The sequence below is a fragment of the Copidosoma floridanum genome, unplaced genomic scaffold (genome assembly GCF_036245765.1).
Source record: "Copidosoma floridanum isolate Cflo_tuat_1 unplaced genomic scaffold, Cflo_Japanese_pri ptg000026l, whole genome shotgun sequence".
Lineage (NCBI taxonomy): Eukaryota > Metazoa > Arthropoda > Insecta > Hymenoptera > Encyrtidae > Copidosoma > Copidosoma floridanum.
The window spans coordinates 10514899-10542651 of NW_028321903.1; the positions used below are offsets into that span (position 1 = coordinate 10514899).

The 27753-nt window shown below is 30.4% G+C and overlaps 1 protein-coding gene across 4 annotated transcripts in view; it reads right to left on the reverse strand.

Moving 5' to 3' along the window:
* Positions 1-6720: 6720 nt before the first annotated feature.
* Positions 6721-27753, reverse strand: part of ClC-a (chloride channel protein 2) — a 546687-nt gene continuing 525654 nt past the window's right edge. For all 4 annotated transcript variants that reach the window (XM_089595612.1, XM_089595611.1, XM_023391243.2 and 1 more), the window contains 2 exons: positions 9310-9537; positions 6721-8345 (listed from right to left, as the gene is read on the reverse strand). In XM_089595612.1, the coding sequence (XP_089451738.1) occupies positions 8175-8345; positions 9310-9537 (399 nt within the window). In that variant the 3' untranslated portion in view covers positions 6721-8174. The remainder of the gene's footprint in view (positions 8346-9309; positions 9538-27753) is intronic.

The window sequence follows — 27753 nt, forward strand, 5'->3', positions numbered from 1 at the left end:
AGAAAACAGTACAGTCATTGGATAGTGGAAAAATAGAAGGATCCAAGCTGCCCAGTGAAGGGTATGATATATGATGATGAAAATAAAGCAGTTTTAAGTTCCTTGGAGTCAATACAATGAAGATAGGAAGTAAAAATAGGTTATCTACAAGAATTGATCGAGAGATAAGATAGGTTTGTCTGTATTAGTCATAAGAATGACTACGGCTTCCTTTCAAGCTTGAGGACAGTACTGGAGTCTTAAAATGTCATTTATTTTATTGTGCATAGCCATGATACAATAAATTAAGAGAATCCTGAGGGCATTATTTTACGGAAGCCCTGAAGTGCCACTCGCTCTTAGGTTAAAAGGGACATTTATTCTCTATTGATCGCAATACGGTGTTTGTAATCTCATGGCCTAAATGGGCGAATAAAGCAGACAGTGTGTGTGAGTGGGCGAGCACTCGGTAAACAGATGCCACAACGTGCGAGCTAACAAATTTTTCCGTGAATGAGGTTATATCTTATGTTCGAAAGTAAACAAAGCTGAACGAAACCAATCGTAAGTTGAATTGAAATAATTTTAAAACTGAATGTACTAAAATCGTATTTGATTATGAGTAGAGTAAATAAGTGGGCTTATGTACATACTATGCGTGTGTTTCGTAGATGTCCAAATCAGATCCGATAACAATTAATTACAAATACAAGAAACTTAATGTCCATCCCAAAAATGGAAAACTTAGGTTGTCCATGCTTAGACAGTACTTTCCAAGTGCATTAGGATTGATTTATAAGCATGACAATCAGACGTTTGCTGTAATAATATATGATGATTATTTAATAATTAATCCTTCGATAATGACTTAGACCGTACATGTAGCGGGTACAGAAAAAATATTGTAAATCTAAATATCCTTCTATTAATGTAGTTCAGACGTATTGATATATTGTATACCTTACTCACACCCTAATAGAATATAGTTTCGGAGGTGGCAGACGGTGTTAGAATTTCTAAAAAAAACTGTTCCAAAAAAAAGGAAATGCTAGCTGATTTAAACATGGACAAAGATGAGCCAGAAAAAAAGGAAAGGGAAAGTTATGAAACTTTAAATGAAGTATCTTTATAAATTGTTAAATAAAATGTTACATAATGGTAAAAGCCTACAGTTTGACCCCTTTAAAAGAATATTTCTTAGATAATTCTATAGTTAATATTGGGCATGGAGATAACAAAATTATTTCTAAGTTTGAAAACGATGACAGTGAAGAGCTCAGTTTTTGGGAATTTAGTCGAAGAGAAGAGGGCGAGACCACGGGTGTACATTGCTTGCATTAACAACTTTTGTTGATATAAGTGAAAAAGTTGATCTTACAAAGAAACCTGAGGTTAATGTTAAGGTAGAAAAGCAGATATCTGAAAATTTTTCAAATGCTCTGATTAATAATGACTCTTAAAAACAAGTAAAGACAACATGACAGCTTAGCCCAATTTATTTGTCATCAACTAATCGATAAAAAATAAATTGGAAATAATCCATTGAAGACAAATATAGCTGTAGTCGCAGATGATGAGGAAAATTAATCTGCAGTTTCAATCACCGTAGAAAACTTATTAATACCAGTTGAATTAAGAGAGCAATTGCTGCTTTCCAATCGTTATGGTTAAGAGTTCCTATTTTGAGAGAAACAGATGTTACTTTAAGTAGCTGTATTACTGATGAAGGTGCTCAAGGCCAAGTAACTAAAGGTAATTTGTTTAACACTCCTGTCGCAGTCAAGTCAATAAAAAAAGGAAACAACGAAAAACTTACGTTTAAAGAAATGAAGCTTTTGTCATCAAAATATCATTTACCTTCTTGCTATATATCTTACTGTCAATCGTTAAAATTTGGTGATGGAAAATTTTCTGAGTAACACTTTGTATGATGCTATATTTGATGATGACATTAAAATGTAATTCAAGCTGGACATACAAAAAAGAAAAAAATGTGCACTCTAATGTGTACAGCTTTGACGTATTTACACAAACAGATGCAGACACCAATTATTGTCCATCGGGACATAAAATCACACCATGTATTAGTAAAAAATGTGTTGTTAGTCAAACTGTGCGATTTAGGACTGTAAAAAAATAAAAGTTTGAATCCTTGCTCGTTATCTACAGTAATAAGCCAAAGGGGTACTGTAATGTACATGCCACCGGAGGTACTACTAGAAAAAAGTAGGCTTCTATCGAGTCAGATGTCTGGTATATGGCTTGCACAATTGTCAAATTGTTCACCGAAAGAAACGTACGGAATGTTGAGGGTGTCTTAAATTTTGAATTATTTGATCATATTAGGCAAATTTTAAGGGTAAAGGCGTTACCTCCTTATCTAAATGAATTATCTGGTTTGATATTTGTTACCGTCAGGCAGTGTTTTAGATATGATCAAGACTTAAAACCTTGCATTACAAAATTACTGAGTGTTATTTTTTAGGAATAATATTTAGGAGAGAAAAAATAATTTTTTTCGAGTATTAGATTTTTAAATATCGTTTTCAAAATTACAACATTTTAAACTTTTGTGTGAGCACGTGATATAACGTTGTGTTGTTTTCTGTCTTTAATAAAAAAACTTTAAATAACTATTTATTAGCAACAAATTAGTGTTAAGTAAGATTATAACAGTTTAACAAGACTCAAATTATGCTACTTAAATAAGTAGATGGTCAAACTTTAAGACTGATATCGAATAAAAAAGAAATCTGCTAGTTTGTAAGTTATTTATAGTTAGGATGCTGTATGAATAAATGCTTATGAGCAACAATGTCCATAGCTCCTTCTATTGATGATTAGATTAAGTAGTTGAAACAAGACTGATATTATCATAGTAAATGACTGTAGTTGGTATCTAATCACATAAAAAGTACAAGGTTAATAGTGTTCAGAAAACATACTATATGAAAGATAACCCGTTTTTAGATTTTAACTAAGTTGTATATGTACTTTTATGCGAATATTGGAAACTTTGTTTTTATTATAAAATAATGTGTTTGGTATGGTAATATAATGCGCTGTTCCATTTTTTTCATATGTTTATGATGTAATGACCAATTAATGCACTACATACAAAAATGCATTATATTTTGTTACACGAATACAAAAAAAATTTCAACAGAACACACGTTTTTTGTAAACCAATACTGTAACAATCAACCATCCATATATTCGCTAAATTTTTCAATCAATAAGTTTAATTACTCATAAGCTTTTTCAGCAGTTTCTGGCATTACGGGGGCTGGTTCTACAAGTTTAGCCAGTTCTTCAAATTCTGGGTTGTACAGTTATGGTTGATCGGTGATGTACTTATTCATGAGGATTCTAATATGATCATTTAAGACTAATTTTTCGCACTCTTTTCCATTGAGTTTTTCATGGCAATGGTGCATCAAATTTGAAATTCCGGTTTTTATTTCATTTTGTTTGTGGACTCTATATTTATCTCATTCTTTTTAGTGAGATCTAACTGTTGTTGAATAATACTGCCAAAACAGTACCTTAACGTTTCAATATGCAGTGAATTTTGATACCTTATAAATTTGCTTCTTGTATTTTTTTAAAAAGATTTATATAAAATTCCGCTAAGTGTTATAAAAACTGTCGCCAATAGCTCTCACTTCTTTGATTGTGAGTGCTTTAACCAAGAAGATATCATTCTTTCGCAAATTTATCTTGATGATTGTATCATAAAGCCCTCTGAAACAATTCAATCATCATATTCTCTGTACCATGATCTGATCTGATAATTTTTGGTACATACTTATATTTAGATACTACTTGCATAAAATAGAAGGCAATGATATTTGGATTATTGTTTGAAGTATCTTTTTTGAGACAAATAATTCTTTTGGAGAATCCATCTGTACAACCATGGATTGCAAAGCCAAATTTTTTTAATTTGTCGTATCCATCTGCGTGCCATAAAAAATTTGAACCTCTTACTAAATATACTCTCTTTTTAAGTCCCCGCCTTAATCTACTTTCTACTTTATCGGGATCAATTAATTTTAATGCCTTTTCAACAGTTGATCGTTTAACATTCAAATTGTACTTATTCCGTAAACGTTTATGCATCGATTGATATCCCAAATTGCTTGCACCATTCTCTAATTCAGCAGAAGTAGCTTCAAATACTTCTTCTGGTTCACTTTGCACCACATTTTTTCTTCTTAAACCCAATTCTCTAAGATGTCTCTTTAAATTCCCATGGAAAATAAAACATCATGTCTACTTTTCATTGAAGCTAGTATTTCCTTATACATGCATCCTACTTTTAAATATTTCACTATATTTTTGGTTATATTTCCATTCATGCTTGATTTAGAAAATATTTATACTTATTCATTATTAAATGATTTTATAAATCATTTTAATACAAATTTTACTTTATTATAGCGGACAAATTTGTTGGCTCGCACATTGCATCCTCTGTTTACCGAGTGCTCGCCTCGCCCACTCGCACACACTGCCTGCCTTGTTGGCCCTTTTGGGCCATGGAATCACAAATACCAAATTGCAATAAACAGAAAAAAGATGTCGCTCTTAATCTAACAGTGAGTGGCACTTTAGGGCTTCCGTAGTATTCTGTATTTTATCTTAACGAGTGTTTTATTGTTGTTGTTGTTAAGATGACTTATAAATTTTATTCCTGCTAGCAGAATGAAGGGACGGGAAAGTTAAATACCGTTAGAAGAAATCCTTTAGCTTATTTAAGAATGTCAGAGAGCTTTGTTGTATTTTGTCAGTGGGAAAAAATTTTTAGCACTGTAAAATGGTGAGCATTGATCTTCAAATTCATCGGTCAATGATTTAGTTATCTCAGAATCCAAGGTGTATGTGTGGTTTTTAACTTTTAGAGGTAGCAGGACTGTACGTCGTTTTTGTAGGGACTTAACAATCTTTTATGATACTCTTGCGTTCGATTCGCTTTCTGTGTGTAGCTGTTGAAAATCTGAGAGTTTATCTTCTTGATGCTAGTCTGGATTACTTTTTACAGTGTGTTGACCTTGGCCTTAAACTCTGATGTTCTAAGCTGTGGCCAAGATCTATGTGTTTTGTTTCAAGCCTTGATGAAGTTGTAGATATTTTTCTTAAAGTTCTTACGAATCCTTAACGGAGATTATGATATAGATGAGTCTCTGATGGCAGTTTTTGTGCATATGTTTAAGGTATCGTCAGTTGTGTCCAGTTCGATGGTATATTTGATCGTACGGTTTCGAAAAGTCGACGTTTTTAGTTTAAATAAAAGTTGTTCTGTGTCAATATTGCAAAAAAAACGTGAAGAGGGTGAAAATTATCTTGAAGGAGACTGGCTAATGGTTTGAGATTTAATTGTTAACAAACCAGGGGTCTTTAATTAGAGTGATGCCATTTGAGTTCTTAGAGTTTGAAATGTCTGGCTTGTACGTGATTGCATCTTGATAGTGCAAAGATGTAGATAGTTTTCCCATGATCAATTTGTGCTTCACCAGCATGCTAAGTAATAACTTACCTGAAGGTAGACTCATGTGATTATTATTTATAAAATCTAATTATTACAACTGTAATAAATAATAAAAAAAAAAGCAAATCTCTTAATTACAATAACTAGTCTAAAGTTACCTTCATTACACCAATCATTTATTATTTTTATAAATATAGTTACAAATAATAGAAATGTTAAGGAATCATCATGTACTTTCACAGCTCATGACAATTTTATAGCTCGGGTAAGCACACCAACCAAACATCAATTCATTAAGTAGGAAGTATTATATCTACTAATAAGAGAGGTTATGTTTTTAAAGTAATTGCTAAAATATGCAAGTTTCATACTGATAGAGATAGTTTTTGTCTAGTGTGTATTTGACGTGACTATTCGTTAAGCACGAAATTCAATGTTAGTAATTTTTTGTCCCATTGAAAGACTATCAAAATCTACGATCACAGTGAAACAGTGCAATAAACACTGTAATACAATCAACTATTAAGCAAAGTTATAATCATGTGTTCTTCGGTTTTTGTTGTTACGTGTTGCAAATAAATTTGAAGATACGAATCTTGTGATTAGCAAAATAAATTATGAATAAATAAAAAAATTTGAATAAATTTAAACGAAACAATGATATCACATTAATTTACTAACTTATCACATGAATCTTTCTCGCACTAATTTAGAAAGACAACGTGGCGTAACATACGGTTGCAATACCGAAGACATCAAAAAATCACACATTATGTACATTGTCAATAAGTTCGGTTTTGGTTTTTGGAATGAAATAAAAATTAACACTAACATACAAATAGTATTTGGAGAGAGGGTTACAAGAAAAAAAAAATCTACTTTTCTACATCATTATCCTTAGTATTTTAATATGTTGCATCAGAACCAAAAAACATTAAAATACTTTGGACAAAACTTTTTTCAGTTTTGGACTTAATGAAATTTTACATACATAGATAGATAAAATACTCTTAATATTTCTTAAAAATAACATTATTTTGCACAGACATGAAAAAAAAATTTTTTTTTTTAAATTACTATTTAATATTTTCAGTTAAATTTTTATGATGATTTATGTGTTTTATGTATTCGTTCTCTAAAATACCTTACATAATAGTTTTCAAAGTCCCTAAGAAAATAAAATTAATACTGTTAAGCATGATGATTATTCTAACTATAACTGCCTTTTAATAACAATACTACCATAGGGAGAGTCCTTAAAGTAAATGAAGCCAACAATAGAATGCTGGATAATCAAATAATGGAGAAAAAAGTAGGATGCAAATATGCATATATATGATCGATTACCATGAGATTTTCGTAAAAGTTATACAAAATAGTTTTAATTACATATTTATGAAACACAATCAAAAAATTATTGAGCCAAGCTAGATTTGCAGATATTATATGAGACTTACATGATATTCTCTTTTTCCTTAAAACCTATTTATCAAAATGAACACTATAACTTTTAGTGTCTCTATTGTATAATCAAGTATTATTTGCTTTTAACGTCTTATTAAGCACAATTGCTTTAAATGAGTGCTTGAATTTTTTTGTAAAAAAAATTACCTTAACGGAAGAAGATTCTTTGACAATTGTTATTAAAGCTTGGAAAACTAGCTCGAGGTAAAAAATTCTGTTAAGAACGCTATAAAGTATACATTGTACTTGCTACTACTAGATTCCTCACTACTTGTAATTGTAAAATTTGCTAATCAAGTTTCTTAATGTAACAGTTTTATACTTACTACATTGTATTGTTTGCTTACTTGTATATTGTAAATATTTATTTATTTTGATCTGGTTGCGTCTTAATTTTTATACATTTTTTAACTATTAAAAACTCGTTTTATTTTCTTTATTTACAATGCAAAATTTTTGATACCCTGATTCCAATACTAAATCTTAACATGATAGTCAACGATGCTCACTATGTACACAACTTTTATAATACCAGCTTTAACTACTCATATAAAACAAAACTTGTCAGCATACAGAACTAAGTAACCATTGTTTGTAAGGAATATAATTAAACTAATAAATTTTTTTAAAAAGACACTTGATGCGAACATTATAAACTTGATCATTAAAAAATAATTTAGAATTAAGTTTAACTTCTTTTGATGTAGTGGAGCGAATTTTTATGGCAAACAGTAAAAACACTTTCGAGTGCATCCTTTTATTAAAGTGATAATATGACGTGGTATTCTATGAGATATATTTTCAGTGTTCAAGATTATGTTGATGTTAAGATAAAAAATGTTGTGCATGTACGGCCGCTTGAAACATGGATTTTATTAAGCCTTTTAGACTTCTTTTACAAATGATATTATTTGCTTATAATTTGTTTATTTTTGAAAATGAAACGAAGTAAAAAGTGCAGAAAAGTCACTCACTTCTTGCTTCTACATTCTTCTTTGTCACGCAGCTTCAGATATTTGTAAAAGACATTTTATTACTCTACGAACTAAGTAGCTGGAAAGTCATGCTGTCATAACAATATCACAATTAACTTAACACTGGCCTTATAATTTATCAACTTAACGTTATTTTAAATTATCAAGCTATTAATTGAACAGATGAGTTGCAAAGCAAGCAGGTGACGCAAACTTTTTTCTTCGTCTCAGACCTTCTCGACTTTTTTAACGTTGTTGGAGTTTAATTAGTTGAACTGACTTTGGTTGGTGTTAAAAGTGGTCTTGGCACCTGTCTCCACATCATTATGTTCGTCCACCAGACTCATTTTTGAGATCTTAAAATGCGTACTATTGTCAACGTTCGGCTGCTGTATGGGCAGGATACCAGCATTGGCATCTTCAATTGCTTTACGAAGCTAGAAAGGGAAATCATCCACTAATCAATAGAATGAAAAAATTTACGTAAGCGCTTTAAAATAGCAGTTGTATAGATAAACTTTATTGCATCTTAAATGAGTGTACATAAGATAAAATTGGTCATGCCAATTATACAAAAACATTTTTTCATGCCAGAGGCTCAGAAAACGTCGCTGCACGAACGGCAACACTCACTTCCTAGCTGCTGAGGCATAAAAAATTATGTACTACACATGGCCATAAGCAAAGAAGCCTTAGATCGTCCGACATCCTCAGTATCACCTGAGACGAAGATACTCGGATCATCTAAAACTTTTTTCTTCACTTTTTTGGCTTAGGGTCATAAACTACTTCTTATATTTGCAGAAAAACTATAAATTATTCTCATACAATACTTTAATAAACACAATATGTGCAAAGTCTTAATTGCATAAGGAAAGAGTAAATCATGACAAAGTTTACTGGATTTAAATTAAATATAGATAAGTACGTGGTATCCTTTGAATTTTGTTAAAACATCTAGTTATAGACATAATGTGTAGGAAGCTTTGGAGGGATCAAACAACAGAACTATGATATAATGTGTATATCTGGAATTTGGTAAAAAAACTAACTAGTGAAATGTACATAAGTGAAGAAAAGTCCGCTTATAATGCCTCGCTCTGACTAACTTATTAAAGATTTCTATAACAACTTTTTGAAAAATTCATCAGTTTGTGGAATGTACTCTTGCAAGCATGTATTTAAAGACTTAAACATAAAAGCCAAAACTATCACGAGATGTATGAAATTAAAAAAAAAGGTTATAATAATGTTTTAAGAGCAAAAGTTTGAGCTATTTTTTTGAGAATTTATCATCAGTTCACATAAAATAGCTATTTTATAGTTACATTCATATTGAAAATTAGTTCTTATAAAAATATAGTATTAAAACATCAATAACAAAGTCATACATATATTTACCTCTTTCAACCCTACTACTCCTACAAGCCTACCAATGGCAGTTACATAAGCATGATTGACACCAACCATGCTGAAAAGACTGTGAACCTTAAGCAACGACGTTCTTTCCACGAGCTGAAAGGGTGCTGGATCAATGTGACATCGTGAAAAGTCAACCTCAAGGGCCATTTCGCTCTCTTCCCAAGCTTTTTGATCTTCTGGTGACATGTCAATTACACGCTCTCGAGGCTGCAATTTAAAGATATCAATTTTATCTATTTACATAATTATTTCGAAAATATTAGTCGAGAAACACTAATAAAATAAGGTAGTTCTGTGAAAAGTTATTTAAAAAAATACTAATAATAGTAATTTACGGTATTTTTTACTTTCTTATAAATGTTATAATAATTATCTTATAACTAAGGAATCCTTTAAAAAACTTTTTCAACTTTTTAACAGAAAAATGATCCATGAATCACCATATCTTAGTTGTAAGTTAAATTATAATTTTGTCACAGTGGTAAAATTTTTTATACAATAGTCATTTAAAATCATTTTCAACTCGAACCAAATCAATACAAATAATGGTTTATTCATTATGTACAAAAAATTGATAAGAATTTCCTGTAAATTTTTACACTTCAATAGTACTTTTTATAAATCCTTTGAAAAAATTTTATATCATTCATTAAGAATTCATTATGTCTTTGTAAGTTCATCAGACTATTTCCACTGAAGTGAGTTCTAAAAGTGGTTTTAAAGAACCCTTTGACTTTTTCAACATTATCAAATTGCATAAAGCAAATTATTTTTATCTTTGATATCAAATGTTAGACATAAGTATGAATAAAATAAACAGTTTAAAGCTTAAAATGTATTTAAAATAGTCTAAAATATGTACTTTTTAACTGGAAAAGTGTAATAATGAACTAAAAAAAAAAAATTATCTCAGTTAATTAAATTCCTTAACTACTAGCATAAAGTATTAAATTAGTTTAGCACAATTATCAAAGTAATTGCTTGTAGGGTTAGCATTCGAAGTTTCAGCCACAGAAATACGTTTTCCTTAACTCCATCTAACTTTCTAAATATTTAAGATATTTACGTTAACAATATCAAAATTAGCTAGATTGCTTTTTCGTAACAAATTATTTCCTTCTAAATTCGTGGTATGCTTAGAGGATTTATATAATTTAGAAAGGTAACTTTAAAAAAATTTCTGAAATTACTCATCATTTAGTGTTTAAAGGTATAATAATACGTAATAGTTGATTAATTATTAAAAATTCGAAAAAAATGTTCTATTATCTCACATAAACATACAAATGTGCGTAATAAATCCTGTAAATGATTCCTTAAACTTTATTTTAATTGTAAATTTTAAGGAATTTAAATAATTGTTTTCTCTTATTATCCTTGTGGAAGAAATTAAAATTAGAACTGGGATAAGCTAATGAATGAACCATACGTAGTCGTCAGATACATTTAGGGTGCTCACACCCAAAAGAAGTAAAAATTAAAGAGCTTGACTATTTGTTCTACATCAGTTCAAGAGATAACCAGATTACTAGGATTTGGAAATAAGCAAGGAATTGTACGGCTTTTTTACCTACATGATTCGATGTCTCGTTGGAGACTCGTAACTTAGTTGAGGGGGCACTTTAGTCTAAGCTTATTATACATTCTGCTGATGTGTAAACATGATAGGACACTTAAAAAAAGTTTTCAAAACAGCTTAATAATCTAATCTAATCTTTGCTTATGAAGTAACTTCTCATGGTTCAAATCATTTTGATCTAAATTGCACAATTTAAATTTCTTATCAATTTTCTTTGTACTTTTAGAGACAAATGAAAAATATTTCAATTTTCTTGAAAATTAATTATTAGGGAAATACTAAAGTGCAAGTGCACCATTTCTCTGTCAAATTTGGTAATTCTAGTAAATTCCTGTCATTATGATTTTCTAATATCCACACAAACATGGCTTATTTCATTGACCTATTATTCTCGTTGTTATTTAAAAAATAATTATATTACTGTGCAAAAGTGGTTTACAAGTGATGTTTTCCCTTAAACTCTAAAAGGAAATAAGCTCATACCTTGTCTTAATAAAAGCCTGCAAGAAAATGAACAATCAGCTTCACACATTTCATCAAATTAGGAAGGTGAAATACATTTACTTGATTTTAAAAATTCAACAGACACTTATGGTACATCACTTTACTTTGGTATTTGTAAAAAAAATTTAAGGGAATTCCGAAGTGGAACATGTACTGCTTGTAAGCTTTCAGATATATATTTTACAGAGTTTTGAACGCATTTTTTTAAAAAAGTTTTTCCGATCTCAAACAGTTCAAATTCAAACAAGCCATAACTTTTTAAAATTTTGATTCTTTTTGATTCAGTATCCACTTGTTCAAAAACACTTTCGTAAGAATTTGGGCGTGCTAAAATTTCGTCAATAACAGTATTTGGCACATTGTATTTTTTTTAAATATCAATAATCTCTACCTGAATCGATGGTAAAAATGCTTTTTTTTATGAAATTGGCTGAATTAAAATTCATAAAATCATTGGCCTCTAATCTAAATAACAATTAAAAAAATATACAACATAACAATGACTAAAAATGCACATTATACAGGTGACATGAGCAATAACATATAACAATTCCATCATTTCCTACTCCTTTGAGCGGTTGTTGATTTTTACAAAAGAAGTTCAATAGAATTTTAAGTGCTAACAATCAATTGGAACCGAAAGATAATTGAAATTAATTATGCATTAATGATAGCTGACGTACAATTTACAGGCTATAAGTGTAAGCGCACACATAGCATTCATTTAGCACAATAGTTTGTAAATGATTTTTTTGTTTTTCAAAAGAATAAATTTTGAATTATAAATTTAGGTATCGATAACTTTGATCCAACCTTTTAACAGTTTTAGTATAATTTGTATAAAGTTTTCTTACTTATAAAACTTTTTCTCGTTAAATTTGAAAATAATACACTGATCCTTCAGACGGGCTTCATCAACTTTTTTAGTGCGCTAATACCTTTCAAATAAAGCAAAGCCGATAAAATTACCTGGTGCACTCATATATGCATACAAATTATTCGATATAAATGTAACAGGACCTGAAGAAAATGATTATGTAATTGATACAAGTGTGATTTTATTCAAACGTGATGCTCACTTAAACTAAAAAATAAAGTTTTATATATATATATATATATATACACACATTAAATACCGATACTGATAATAATTGATTATTTGATTTACACAGTAAACTTACTGTTCTCGTTGGGTAAAGGAAGTGTAATATTAAAATGATTCAGGGAAGCCGCATCACAAGTTGGAGCTGTTAACTGTTGGTAGGAATGATCATGATCGTTGGGTGGATTTATCAATGTTGGTGTATTATTAACAGAGAATAATGAAACTGATAGTTGGTGAGAATTGTTAGGTGTTAGTTCAAATACAGAATTTTGTACATCCATCTTATCGACATTGCTTTCAAAACTTGACACCACTTCTTCATTTATATCACGCATGTTTTCATAAATATTCTCATGACTTTCAAAATCAGCAGTAACATCGACGAACATACCGTCACCTACTATCATTCCTTTTTTAAAGTTATAATTACAAATAAATTCTAAAATGACTTGAATATCAAACTTCTCATTCAACAAGTTAATCTACTGACAATTATCTACAGCGTAAAAATGTTCGTCTGATACATTATTACCTATACAAACCAGCCAATACAACACTCACAGTAGTATTGAATACACATAAATGAAAAAAATGCAATTTGAGGTTAGTTATATACTTACATGCCAAGAATGACTGTATTTCTGGATGATTGTACTTATTAAAAAATGCATCCATCATTGAATCGCCTCTACTAAGCTATGTTATTACTAGGGTTGCCAACCGTACTCTTAAATAGAGTATTGTACTCTATTTCATGGAAGCGTACTCTATACTCTATAATGCTCACAGAGTACGCTAAAATACTCTATTTTTTGGTACACCAGGTTTTTTTTTATTTAATTGAGCGCGCCACTACCGATGGTAGGTTAAGTGACGAACGTTATTTGAAAATTCATAGTTTCAATCGGGGAACAATATCCTACTGTTCCAGCCGTTCCGAATGCGTATTTCGGTTCGATGTTCGATTGGACGATCGAACCATCGGATCTTCATCTTCGAATGAACCTTATATTTTCATAAAACTCTAAAGACAGGGACTCTATGTTGACTGTTGACGTTCGGCCGACCGACAAGCCGCTGAAGGGGACCCTATATTTCAATTTTGATAGGTCTATGTTGTGTACGATTATCAATAATTTGTTTTCGGGCAAGCGGCTTCGTTTTTCTCGGTCTTTTTTTACCTTTTATTTATTGACTATCTTGTACAGAACATTTTGTCTGCAATGGATGATGAATATTATAATACTGACGAATCTTGTGATAACAGTGATACTACTAGCACACCTAAGAAACGAAAAGTGATCAAGTCAAAGAAAAGATTACAAAAATATACAAAACTATGGGAAACAGAGTACACGTGGATTACGAACGACCCAACAAGTATTACTAATGCCAAATGTAAAATATGCGGTATAACTTTCTCTATCGCTTCAGCTGGAACTGGTCATGTAAGAAAGACTACTTATCATTGTTTGGTAGCTGGTGTGTTTGGGTCTCTATTTGCACATGGTGCTTTTTTTGTTTTTAGATAAAACAACATCAAGCTACAAAACTTCATTCAAGCAAAACGGAAATAAAGAAAACGTCTGGTGTTCTTGAAAAGTTCTTAACTCCAGTTGCATCATCAGCTTTAATGTCCGAAAATGACAATGTTACAGCTGCTGAATTAGCTTTAACATTCCACACTGTTAAACATAATCTTTCATATAATAGTATGGATTGCTCCGTCAAACTAGATAAAATAGTGTATGCTGATTCTAAAACTGCATCTAGTATTCGATTAGCAAGAACCAAAATAGAAGCTCTGGTTACAGAAGTTTTAGGACCTTATGCCCTTGAAAGTGTAATAAATGACTTGAAGGATGAAAATGTATTTTTTTGTCTTCAAACTGACGCATCAAATAAGAAAAACATTAAATTATTTCCATTAGTGGTCCAATATTTTTCAGCAGAAAAGGGAATACAAAATAAACTTATAGATTTTTATGAAAATGCTGATGAGAGTGCTGATGGCATGTTTGCAGCCATAAAAAGTTCCATGGATAAGTGCAAAATTCCTTTTGATCGAGTATCTGGTCTTAGTGCTGATAATACCAATGCAAACTTTGGCGTTAATCACTCGTTATTTACTAATATGATGGATCATGTACCTGATCTTATAAAGGGTAATTGTCATGCTCATATTGTGCATAATTGTGTTAAATATGGGATGAGCTTTCTGACCTATGATATTGAGAATGTTATTTTAAAAATTTATAGCCATTTTTCAAGGTCTGCTTGTAGAAGGGAAGATTTAAAAAAATTTGTTTCTGCAGTTGATGGAGAATTTCATGAACTTCGAAGGCATATTGGTACTAGATGGTTGTCATTACTCCCTTGTGTCGATAATATTTTGTTGAATTGGCATGCTATATGTGTATATTTTAAAAGTCTTGAGGATGATTGCCCAACAATAATTAGTGATCTGTTGATGTTAAATAGTGAATACGATTTAATTGAAATTTACTTAAGTTTTGCAAGTCATGCTTTAAATATATTCCAAAAAACTATTAAATCTCTTGAGGGTAACAATATAACGATTGTAGATGTTTTCAGTATAATGAATAATTTAAAAACAGATTCAATTCAACGACAAAACGATAAGTTTTTTGGCTATACAACAAAACAAAAAATGAAGCCGATTTTACAATCGTTGCCTGGCCTCTTTAATGAAATCAACCAGAATTTTTCTTTATATATAGACAAATGCTTAATTTATTTACAAAAATGGTTCGATTTTAGTAATGATAACTGGTTATTCTCACTAGATTCAATATCTTTGAAAACAATTATTGAATTTGATCAGTTGAAAAAAATTATTGAAGGAAAACTTAATTTAAAAAAATTAATCATAGACATGGATAGATTGTACTTAGAAGTAATAGTTTTTAAAAAATTACAGGAAAAGTTAATAAGTGACACTACTTTTATGCAAAAAAATACTGCAGAGAAATGGCAATTTATTTTTAAAAAATGTTCAGACGAATTTTATAATTTGAAAAAGATTATTGGCTATATATTGTCTATTCCAGCTACTTCAGCGTTCAGTGAGAGAATTTTTTCACTCATGAATATAAAGTGGCGGGGAGAAAGAAACAAGGCATCATTAAAATTAATAAAGAATGAGCTTCTGATCTATATAAATTTAGAAATAGAATGTTTACAATCGCATAATTTTTTTAAAAATAACGTTCAATTGTTATCTGCTGCAAAAAGCGAAAAAAAATACTGTTTTAAAAATTAAAATAAAAAATACTCTATTTTTCAGGTCTGTACTCTTAATTTTCCCTCATTCGAACCAAATGTACTCTATTACAATTTTAAAAAGTTGGCAACCCTAGTTATTACAGTTGTAATAGCTATCAGTAGTTTGTTAGCTATAAAAAAATATTGCACTATAAAACACTAAAGTAGCAGAGAAAGGCTGCGGAACTTTCAGTCACGATACTGCATGCACATATAGGTATACCTAGCTATTTTGAGTACACTCACTGCAGATTGGTACTATACGGTTGAAAACTCATTCACTTTAATCAACAATGCTGTTAATATCATGCTTCTGCATAGTGAAAGCTTTGTGTATTTTTATAGAAAATATTATTTTTGAGTATTTATTGTTGTTTTCTATTATATAAATTGCAAGTATTTAAATTTATCACGAAATTCACGGGAAAATAACGTATTACATTGAAGAATAATTGTATAGGTGTAAGGGTTTAAATATAGATTGACTCATCTCAAGATTCAATCGGCTGATTTGGATTGAAAATGGCTTTTTTCTGTATAATCAGATGCTTATTTTCTTCGATTTGAAAATCAATTTATTGAAAGTAAATTTTTTAGATCTGAAGGTAAATGATAGACTTACAGTAACTTCCTACCACTATATAGCATACATTTGAAATGGATTTATAAAGTTGCCTGATTCAACATAATAATAAAGAGATAGTGTAACATGGGATAGGGGTTCTTGTAAAGATAGAAAAAACATTGTTAAAAAAAATTTACTGTAGTACATGTAGGTAAAATTCTTCATTGTTGAATCACCCACAAAATACAGGAATCTTATTCGTTTTTCATTCGACTTGAATTTTTTGAAGCTTCTTATACTCTTTCAAAAATTTTTTATACTCTTTCAAAGTGACATTATATTAAATTTTCCGAATAGTACAAAAAGTTTTTAAAAATTCCAATTGAATAAGAAATTTAAAAAATTTCTGTCTTTTCTAAGTGCGATAGTAAAATTTAGAATTATACATGATTGCAAATAAGTAAATTTTATAGTATTTTCTTTTATCGTTAAAATTACTACATTTCGTACTACACTGTATATTGATTATTCTATTATAACAGACAGCTACATTTATAATTAGTGGTAGAGAGACATCTCAAGTGTTTAATATACAATTTAACGTATATGTTGTGTACACCAAAATTTGGCAGAATGTGTGTATGAATATTTTATGACACATATCTTTTTTCTTAGTATCAGGATTTTCTTTACTTATCTTAATTTGACAATAAATTAAGTATTTTTTATAAAAACAAAATAATCAAATCATAAACTTGTAATAATTCAGTATGATTCAAATGTATGTTATATTTACATATGTGCGAATTTCACGTGGACAGTTTGGTTGTTTTCTCGCACCAAATTAGTCCGGGTCGTAATCTGGAATTCGTGGGAGAAATTATTTGGATAGGATTTTTTGCATGATCTTACGCAAAATGATCACCTAAAAACGAATTTGCATGTTGCCAGGCTTTAAAGTTGTAGGATAAATGTTTAAACAAATTATTTTAAACAAATTAAAAATATTGTTTATTTTGCCCTGGAAAAAATTTTTTTAGCTTTTTTGGACAATTCCAAACAAAAAAGATGGATTGCAAATTTTCTCTAAAATCAATACTTTTCGAGATATTAATTGTACAAAGTTTAAAAAACCGTGAAAATCGCCACTTTCAAGTATGAAAAACAACAATAAAAATTAAAAATTTTGATGTTGCCCAAGTTCTCAAATATTTTTCAAACATCCCTTGACAAAGTCCTAAGGCGTTTCCGGATGTTTTTTTATTGAAAACCCTTCATTTTTAATTTACAATTAAGCGTGTGAAGGCTTAACTTAAAATAATTTTTTTAATTTAAATACATGTATGTTTATACAGCAACAGTTAGGTTAACCTCATTTTTCATCAATATGAAAGATTGTATAATTATTTTTATTCCCACAATTACTGTAGAAGAATAATATACTTACCATTAAAATCAAATATGAGCGCCAGTAAATTCCGTGTACTCCTTGTGAGTGGGAAAGAGATGGAGCATGAGAGCCGCGGCCAGCAGCGGCCGACCGTAACGATGCACACGCTTGATTGTTAATTAATAATGAAGGGTTTTCAATAAAATAACATCCGGAAACGCCTTAGGATTTTGTCAAGGGATGTTTGAAGAATATTTGAGAATTTTGGCAACATCAAAATTTTTAATTTTTATTGTTGTTTTTCATATTTGAAGGTGGCGATTTTCACGGTTTTTTAAGCTTTGTACAATTAATATCTCGAAAAGTATTGATTTTAGAGAAAATTTGCAATCCATCTTTTTTGTTTGGAATTGTCCAAAAAAGCTAAAAAAATTTTTTCCAGGGCAAAATAAACAATATTTTTAATTTGTTTCAAATAATTTGTTTAAACATTTTTCCTACAACTTTGAAGCCTGGCAACATGCAAATTCGTTTTTAGGTGATCATTTTGCGTAAGATCATGCAAAAAAATCCTATCCAAATAATTTCTCCCACGAATTCCAGATTACGACCCGGACTAAATAAGAAGTGTGTCAGCTGTTCTGTAGTTGTTAAGGTATCTCACCTAACGTACTGGTATCGCTGCTGCCCTACTTTTGGGAACGCAGCGGTCCCGAACGGGTGATCACAGTGTTGGCCACGATGGTCAAAAGTTTGCTGCCGACCGCAACCTTCAGAGCGCTTCTTTATCAGCGCCATCGCCAGCCAAGCTGTAAACTATCGTTGATGTATACTTATGATGTATATATACTAGCGTCTATCACCCGATGACTCGGGACCCAGGGCGCTTATTGGCCACTTTAACAAATAGTAAAATCCTAAATAATAACACAAGCGCCTATCACCCAATGACCTAGAGCGCTTACTGGCCACTCTATGAATTAAGAAAATGTTAATGAATAACACAAGTGACTATCAAACGGTGACCCGGGGCGCTTACTGGCCACATTATAAAATAAGAAATCTTAAATAATAATAAACGCTTTTATCACTCAATGACTTGGGGCGCAGAACGGCACGAAAATGAGACCTCGGAACGCCACATCTTGTATTTTTACATTATATACACATCAGCGATAGTTCATAACTTGGCCAGTGGTGGCGCTGATAAGGTGGCGATCAGAAGGTTGCGGATGGCAGCAAACTTTTGACCATCGTGGCTAATGCTGGGAAAGCAGCTCTCCAAAGCTGCGAGGGCGCTGCGGATCCAAAGCAAGGTCAGCGTTGGGTTAGGCGGATTCAATATCGGAACTTTTTCCCTAGATCGTATATATATCTATACAAACTAGGAAGAATGTTTCACCGAGCAGATAGCAGTAAAGGTGCATTGCCAAAGACGGTACCCACAACGCACGAAAATTAAAAATTGTAATATCAATAACACAAGTGCTCATCACCCAATGACCCAGGGCGCTCACTGGTCAATCTATTAAGTAATGAAATAATAATTATTAACACAAGCGCCTATCACCTAATGACCCGGGGCGCTTACTGGCCACTCTATTAAATAAAATATTAATTATAAACAAAAACGCCTATCACCTGATAACCCGGGGCGCTTATTGCGAATCTCGCAAATAAATAATTATCAATAAATAAATAAAGCACCTATTTTCTGATGACCCAGGACACTTTTGGCCACACTATTAAATAATAAAAAGTTAATTGATAACTTATGTAAACAATTAAAAACTTTGATTGATTGTTTAGTACGACAAAGATCTTTTTAATTGGTGCTCTTGTAAGTGATTGATAATTTATTATTTAATAGTGGCCAGTAAGCACCCTGGGTCATTGTGTGTGAGGGATTTTTACCAAACCAGATAAATATAACCACAAAAACGCTCACGGAAGTAAAATAAAAATGACAAATTTATAGCTAAGATCATGAGCTTTCTCCTCGTACTTAAAAAGTTGGGGCTAAGCGTGGATTTAACTAAGATATTTAACGGAAAAGTGGATTATTTGTTGATTCTGCCGTCTTTTTACCTATACATAGTTATATAGCACTTCCTACGTTACGTTTCTTGCGCATGCACACAACGAGAGGGCAAGACCTCGATGTATGTATTGTACGAACATGTATCAAGTTGCTACTACTGTGAACAAATCCACTGGCAAAAGCCCTTAATGTTTTTTGTACATACGTTGCATCAGCGAAACAATTTTGAGACGTGGAGGCTATTTTCCATCGTTACAATTAATAAACTTATTTTATTGCATTTGGTGTTTATTTTTAAGGCTTACAAGTGATTATTTTTGTTTCAATGGTTTTTAATGTTCGATGTACGTGTACTCAAAATTCCATTAGGAATAAAAGCCCTATGAGAGAGATTAGGAGATTTTTATTCATACTAACAAGAAAAACTGAGATGTTTGTCATAAAGATTATGTTCAAATGTTTCTTTAATGTTCATAAATAGTAATGATTAAGAATCGTGGGTTATTATAGAATTGGGAAACAAAAATTAAAAGTTTAGTATTAAAAATCATTTTCTTCAAAACGTTATCTCATTAGTTTGTGTTTTGAGGTTTGTAGTCGTATAAGTTTTTTTCAAGATAAAATTTACTAGTATTTTCGAGATCGCACATTCTTAGGTATTATTTTGAGTAAAATGTGATATTTTTCTAACCCATGTTTGAAATCCGACAATGTTTCATCAATGTTCTCTATGTACATAAAAGTTAAATAAACATAAGTTAGAACTGAGGAATAATCAATCGTCAAAACGTTTAAAAAAGTCTTTTAAAATAAATATTGTGATAAAGAAAAACCATTATGCTCGGGGAATTGACTTCACAATCTTTGCGACAAAAAAGCAAACATCGTACCGTTGTCATGACGTTTATCACAAGATATACGTTCATTGGCTTACTCCTGCGCTTATGATAATATCTTAACCTGACTTAAATTCTAATTACTTGTATAAAAGCTAAAATTAATTATTTATTTTGACGATACTATTTTTTAATACTGTCATACAAAGTTAACTCTTACTTAGTTTTTTAAGAATACTTTAAGTGTTCGTGTTGCCTACAATGAATAACAAACGTTGTACAATAATGTAGGAATATATCTGATAATTACTTTAGAAAAATGTATACAATAATAATAAAGAAAATATAGATTTCTACTAAGTCCTATGCAAAATGAGATAAAATAAATCTCGAACGCGAAGTTACATTAAACACGATTGCGCTAAGTTTATTAGGTATTCTGTATATTCAGAGCAGTAACGCGTAATTCAAGAGTCAAAAAAGAAACCGAATGACGCTTGGTAATAGAGTTCTAGAGGCAGTTTGTTAACTTTTTTGTCATTGCACCATAACATCAAAATTGGAGACATTGGAAATATGGGGGGGGGGGTTAAACGTAAAAAAATGTTCAAGTAACTAAATAAAAATAAAATAAAAATACAGTAGCATTTTAGTAAGGTAAATATCCCTTTTGTGACACAGGGTTAAGCGTACTAAAAAGAAAATTAAGCTATTCAAAACCAAAAAATACATACAAGTGGAAAATTTTTTGTATTATAATATAAAGGAACGTGTTCTAGCAATAAAAAAATTTATTTTAGTGTATAAATAAGATCGCAATAATAATTGAATTTTTTTTAAGTGAAGAAAAATATGAGGTACCGATTAATGGCACATCAAAAAATAGCATGGCCTAGTTGTCCCACTCAGTTAGTCCTGGTTTATGGGACATACAAAAACTGTTGTATTCAACCTAGTGTGATAAAAAAAATAAATTGTAGCTCGTAAAAATTAATAATAAGTTTAACATTATAAAAAAGTTCATCCCACACAATTACAATCTTCTCTAATTTAAGAAAATAAGCTCAAAGGAAGATAAAAATTAAGATTTCAAATAACTGTCGAAAATTATAATTCCTAGGGATATTCAAACTTAATTTATTCATCCATATAATTAACATTAGAATTTAAATGAATAAATGGTATGATGCACGACAGTAAACTTTAAATTTTGACAAACAAAAAAATATTAAGAGAACAAAATCTACTAATCTTATTTTACCTACTTTTCTTGTTTGATTCTTTTTTTAATAACTTTAATTTGGTCTTATAACTTTTTTAAGCCTCTTCTACTTTTTTACCTCTTGTACTTAATTGTTTTTTTTTCTGTTCTTTTTGTAAAATAAAATCAATGCATGTCATATAATAAAATAATAGTTACAATGAAATAATAGAATTGTGAGTTTCGAGTAAATAAATCGCTTGTACAGTCTAATTGTATGCACGTAAAAAGTGTGCGATAAGATAATTATTTTTTGATAAAATACATCGTGGTTATTAAAAAATTGTTTAGAGTGAAAAAAACCATGAACTAAAAAACTTGTATAATAAATTTTTTTCTCATACATTTAACTTTATTCACACCTTTAGAGGTGATTTTTTTTTCTAATTTTCTGTCAGCCTTTTCTCTCTTTTTTCTTACATTTTCAAACTAAAATTAATAAATACTGTTAATTAAGTAGGTAATTACAAAATAAAAAGTTGTATGACAGCTCAGATTTGCGTGCACGTAAGTGCGCAAAATTCTTGCGTAAGAAGTGCACAAATCTGACGATTAGTCGAGTGCGTTATCATTGTGACTTGATGTACATCCACTTACGGCAGATTTGCGTGCAGGCAAGTGCGCAAGACTCTTGCAAAAGAAGTGCACAAATCTGACGGTCAATCAAGTGCGTTATTATTTTTATTCGATGCACTCCTCCTTGTTGCAGAATTTTGCAGAATTCTTGGGAGACAATTATTGACATAAGCAGTTTAAACTATGGTTTTGACTTATTTTGCAAGTAATAACATATTTCTTACGTTTTTGCTGGTGTAGAAATAGTGAAGAAATTTCTGAAGTGAGATTTTAACATCACAAATTTCTTGAGATTTTTTAACAGGGTTATAGAAGACATTTACTTTTGTGCACTGACATTTTTTCATGTACAATCGGCACCAAAAGATCACAAATTACCTTTATATAGGAAAAAATTAGGAAAATACTATGAATACACTAGTTTTGCTAACTCATTAAGGAAATTTTATTGTATCGGCGAAAAAAAATTTTTCTGGAATTCAGTTCCCAATCTTTTTCATAGTGTTAAGAATGAAAATAGTTCATGATTTAAAAATGTATGTACATGTGTTCTTATGTATGTATGTGTATTTGTATGTGATCGGTCGTGTCTCAGAGCCTTGTGGTCGAATTTTTATAATTTCGGGTTCAAACTTATTGTTTTTGCATACTTCTACGGGCTCGAAAAAGAAATTTTAGTTACGCACCGTATCAAGGTTGATGCTATTCATTTTCGATTATTGACACGGTTCTTAAAAACATTTGTTTTTGCTTTTAAAATTATTTTTATTTATTGCGTATAGAATCAACACTATTTTATATTTCAAATCCTTTTAAAAGGTTTTTTTTTACTTCGAATGTATACAATACTTAAATTTCAAGATTTGTTAATGTGTTAGAAAAACAACTATAAATAACAATACAAACGTGGCACGAAAAGAATAGATACATCAGATTGTAAACATAAATAAAATATATACTATAATGAAATCACTAGTTAACAAATTAATTTAAATTCATTGCAAAATAAAATATTTAGCAGGTATCATGGCAGAAGTGTGAGGTGCAAATAGAAATATTTGGGGTGGGGGTATAAGTGCTTCTCATAACGAATACACCCTATAAACTTATTGAAAAAAAAGCAAATTGTTCCTTACTTGGCAGTATGGTTGGAAAGGTCAAGATATCGTGACAGAGGGGGATTGAAATAACCAGCCAAGAAAACTGTATCATTAAATAGAGAAACAGATATGCGTGTAAACAATGACAGTTACGAGAGCTTAGGATTTTTAATAATTCACCAGTACAAACAGTATATTTTTCACGAAACACTAACAGTATGTTTTTCGCTAACAATTTCTTCTGATTTGTATAAGAAAAATTACTATCAATAAAAATTATACCTGTGGATTTTATTTTTTATAATGATATTGCAAATAAGTGTTCAAGCTACAAAGTGCAGAAAAAGAATGGGAAGTCAAAAAGTACTGTTACATATTTTTTTATAGGAAACAAGTACAAACCCACGATTTGTGCACTTCTTACCCAAGGATCTTAGGTTAAAAAGCCTTGGGTTATAGTTTCAAGCAGTCATTATTTAACATCCTCCTTATTCTTGATAAAAATGACTGGAGTTTTGAATGTAGGTTATCCCCAGGCTGTAACTGTTTTTACGCCTTTTATTCTTCTTGATTAACTAATAAAACATTACATCTATAAGCTCTACACTGGATTCACATAAATTTCAACTAATTCATATAAATTTAAACTTATTCATATAAATTTAAACTAATACATGCGACTTGACCATTACTTTCTTTAATTTTGTTTTGGTTTTTCTGTTTTTATATAACTTGTATTTAATTCTGTACCTTTATTTTTAATTTAACTTTTATTTTTCATACATTATTTTTTTTTATTAATGAGTTTTTCTCTTAATTTCAAATGTAAATCTATTTTTGTCAACTAATTTGTAACTTTTGCTCATTTTATATTATACTCTGTAAAATTAAAATTTGAGACCGAACGTGGTTATACCACATGGTCTTATAAACGTTACTTACTTACTTACTTACTTACTTACATACTTACTTGTGTGCTCACCTGCACGAAAATTTTGCGCTAATCTGCCGCAATCAGGAGTGCGTCGAGTTAAGATGACAAAAAACGCACTCGACTGATCGTCAGATTTGTGCACTTCTTGCGCAAGAATTTTGTGCACTTGCCTGCACGCTAATCTTGCGCAAATCTGCTGCGAACGGAACTGCCTCAAGTCAGAATGATAACGCACTTAACTGACCATCAGATTTGCCCACTTCTTACGCAAGAGTCTTGTGCACTCGCCTGCAACCAAATCTTGCGCAAATCTGCCGCAAAGCGTCTTATGCACTTGTTATACTTTTAGTTAAAACAGCTTGTAACAATTATTGTCTCCCAAGAATTCTGCAAAATTCTGAAACAAGGAGGAGTGCATTGAATAAAAATAATAACGCACTTGACTGACCATCAGATTTGCCCACTTCTTACGCAAGAGTCTAGCGCACTTGCCTGCACGCAAATCTTGCGCAAATCTGCCACAATCAGAAGTGCGTCAAATCAAGATCAATAACGCACTCAACTAATCATCAGATTTTTGCACTTCTTACGCAAGCGTCTTGCTCACCTGTCGTGCATCAGAATTACGTTAGATCTTGGAAGCAGACTAGATGCAGACTTACACAATTTTGCTGTCAATGTAAATCTTGTGCAAGAAGTACGTTACAATTCCAAAGACTGTGCTACCAGGGATATCTCTATGTTCATTACGGTATGCCAATAATTAACTTACTATGAAGCTGGATATCAATTACAATAACTTCAAAATTGATTAAAATACACTGTATTTACTTTGACATAACAGAATAAAAGATTTGCAAGTAAAAACAACTTTGCTGTGTCTCATTCATCGGGCATAAATATCAAGTGTAAGTAAATACAGTACATACATTATGCTGTACCATTAACTGGAACCTTTAAATTCTAGATGTACGTATATTGAGACATGGTTGTACATAAAAAATCCGCATTAAAAATACTAATCTTTGTTTTTAAGTATATTTAGGAATACCTAAGTTCATGAAAAAAAAACATATCTTGACAAAGAATTAAATTGAACTAAGAAAAAATACATCTCGTAGTACTACAATGGCAGAATTGCCATAAAAAAATTTTTATAATATTCCATACGTAGTATGACTTTGAAAATAAGATATATGATAAATATTTCCACGTATAATGTAACGAAATTTTTTTACAATCCCATATATTTTCTATTATTTAAATAATAATTGATTTTAAAAAAACCCATTAATAGGGACGTTGTATAACAGTCGGTACATTTACCTTACACCAACCAACTAATGATTTAAAACAACGTCATCAAAAATATACGGGTGGTTTGCACGTAATAATTAAAAAAAAAAAAAAAAAAAAACATGACGAAATTGATCGGAACTTTTTTGGAATTTTTTTTTTTTTTTTTGATACTACAAAAAATACTGTCATCCGTTTCTTTTAGGCAGTTTATGAGGAATTTGAGCTTAAAGTTCGATTTTTCACGTCATTTTCGTTAAAAATCGTTAAAAAATTGTTAATATGGTTTAATACGGATAGATTTTGTTATACATGTTCTTGGTAGGTCCAACTTTAACATGTATTAATCTCCTTCTTTCTTATTATGATCAACCCTATTTTTCAACCCCTGGGGTAACATTACTAAACTCGTTTTGTATCCTGTCAGAACCACTTCTAACCTCGTTTTTCCACTTAATATTACACGCAAATATATAAATCCCAGTTAAATTGTCAGTTTGCATGTATTGGTAGACATTTAAGGTCAATTGCAATATTCAGTCTTATGTGCAGGCCTTTATTTATGTGGTTTGTAATGTGGATTGTTTCAAAATGCTTCATTCTGTTGCTATTATTTTTGTTCTGTATTGAATTGCATAATTATTAGAAAAATATCATATAATAAGCTAATGTTTGACAAACGAATAATATTGTTTTTAATAATCTTATTTAAAGTTACTTATCTTTTATTTTAATAAGTATATTTTTGGTTAGGTCGCCCCATCAGTCTGTAAGCTAGTAACATCAAGAAGAAAAAGGCTTCATCACGTGACCCGTCCGATTTTTAAGTCAGGATATCATATACACCAATATTATCTGTAATACAATCCAATCTTGTATTCAAAAGAAGTTATTGAGTTATTGACATAATTTCTATATGATTTCTATTTTTTCGTACGGAGAATAAGATAAACTGATAAAGTTTTTAAAAATATGTATATTTGATAAATTAGCTACTATAGACGTATTTTGATTGCACATTTATTTAAAACCAAGTCCCTCCATGCAGCAAAAATTTTTTTTCTAATCGTCAAGTGGATATAATGTACTTAATGCAGAACAATAATGGTAGCAATATAGTAAAGAATTTCAAAATATTCTGAATATAAGCCCCATAAATAAGGACTGCACATAAAATTCAATGTTGCTATTGGCCTTAAATATCTACTAATACATGCAAACTAAAAATTTTACTGGAACTTATCTATTTTCGTAAGACATTGAGCGTAAAAATACGGTTAGAAGTGGTTGCGAAAGGTTAATCATAATAAAAATGGTTTACATCGATACATACTATAGTTAGACCTACCAAGAATAGGGTAGCTTAGTAGTGGAGCTGCCAAGCAGTAACAATAAGAGCCCAAGTTTGAGACCTGATAGCTGCATTTTTTTCAAATATTTTGTTATTTATTTTCTATTTAGTAAATACATAATAAATTTTTAAAGAAGTGTATTATCAGGAAATAACTTGTTGAGTCTATAAATACATGGTAAATTTGTTTTTTATTTTTATCAAGACACTAAGATAAACTTATTGATTCAGCCTTATTGCTAAATGAAATCGTTTTAATTATTTTTGCCGTTAGCTTTTCAAGATAGTGCATGTGGATTTGTAAGGATAACCGTATCAGTCTAAGAAGACTATAACTTGTAGTTGGATCACTGTCTTTGTCTTTTCTTTTTATAAACTAATTGGTAGGTTAACTATTGCATTTCATTTACGTACATCTGTTTGTAAGCCCTTATAACTTGCTTATAAACAATTGTAGTTGAACATTTAGGATTTTAATGCACAACATTTTGCAAGAAAAATTTATTCCTAAGATAAAAGTTGAGGGTCAACCATCAGATTTCAAAGAAAAGTAGATTATATAAGTTAAATTTTATTTCTCACTTCTTGAGATGTTGTCTA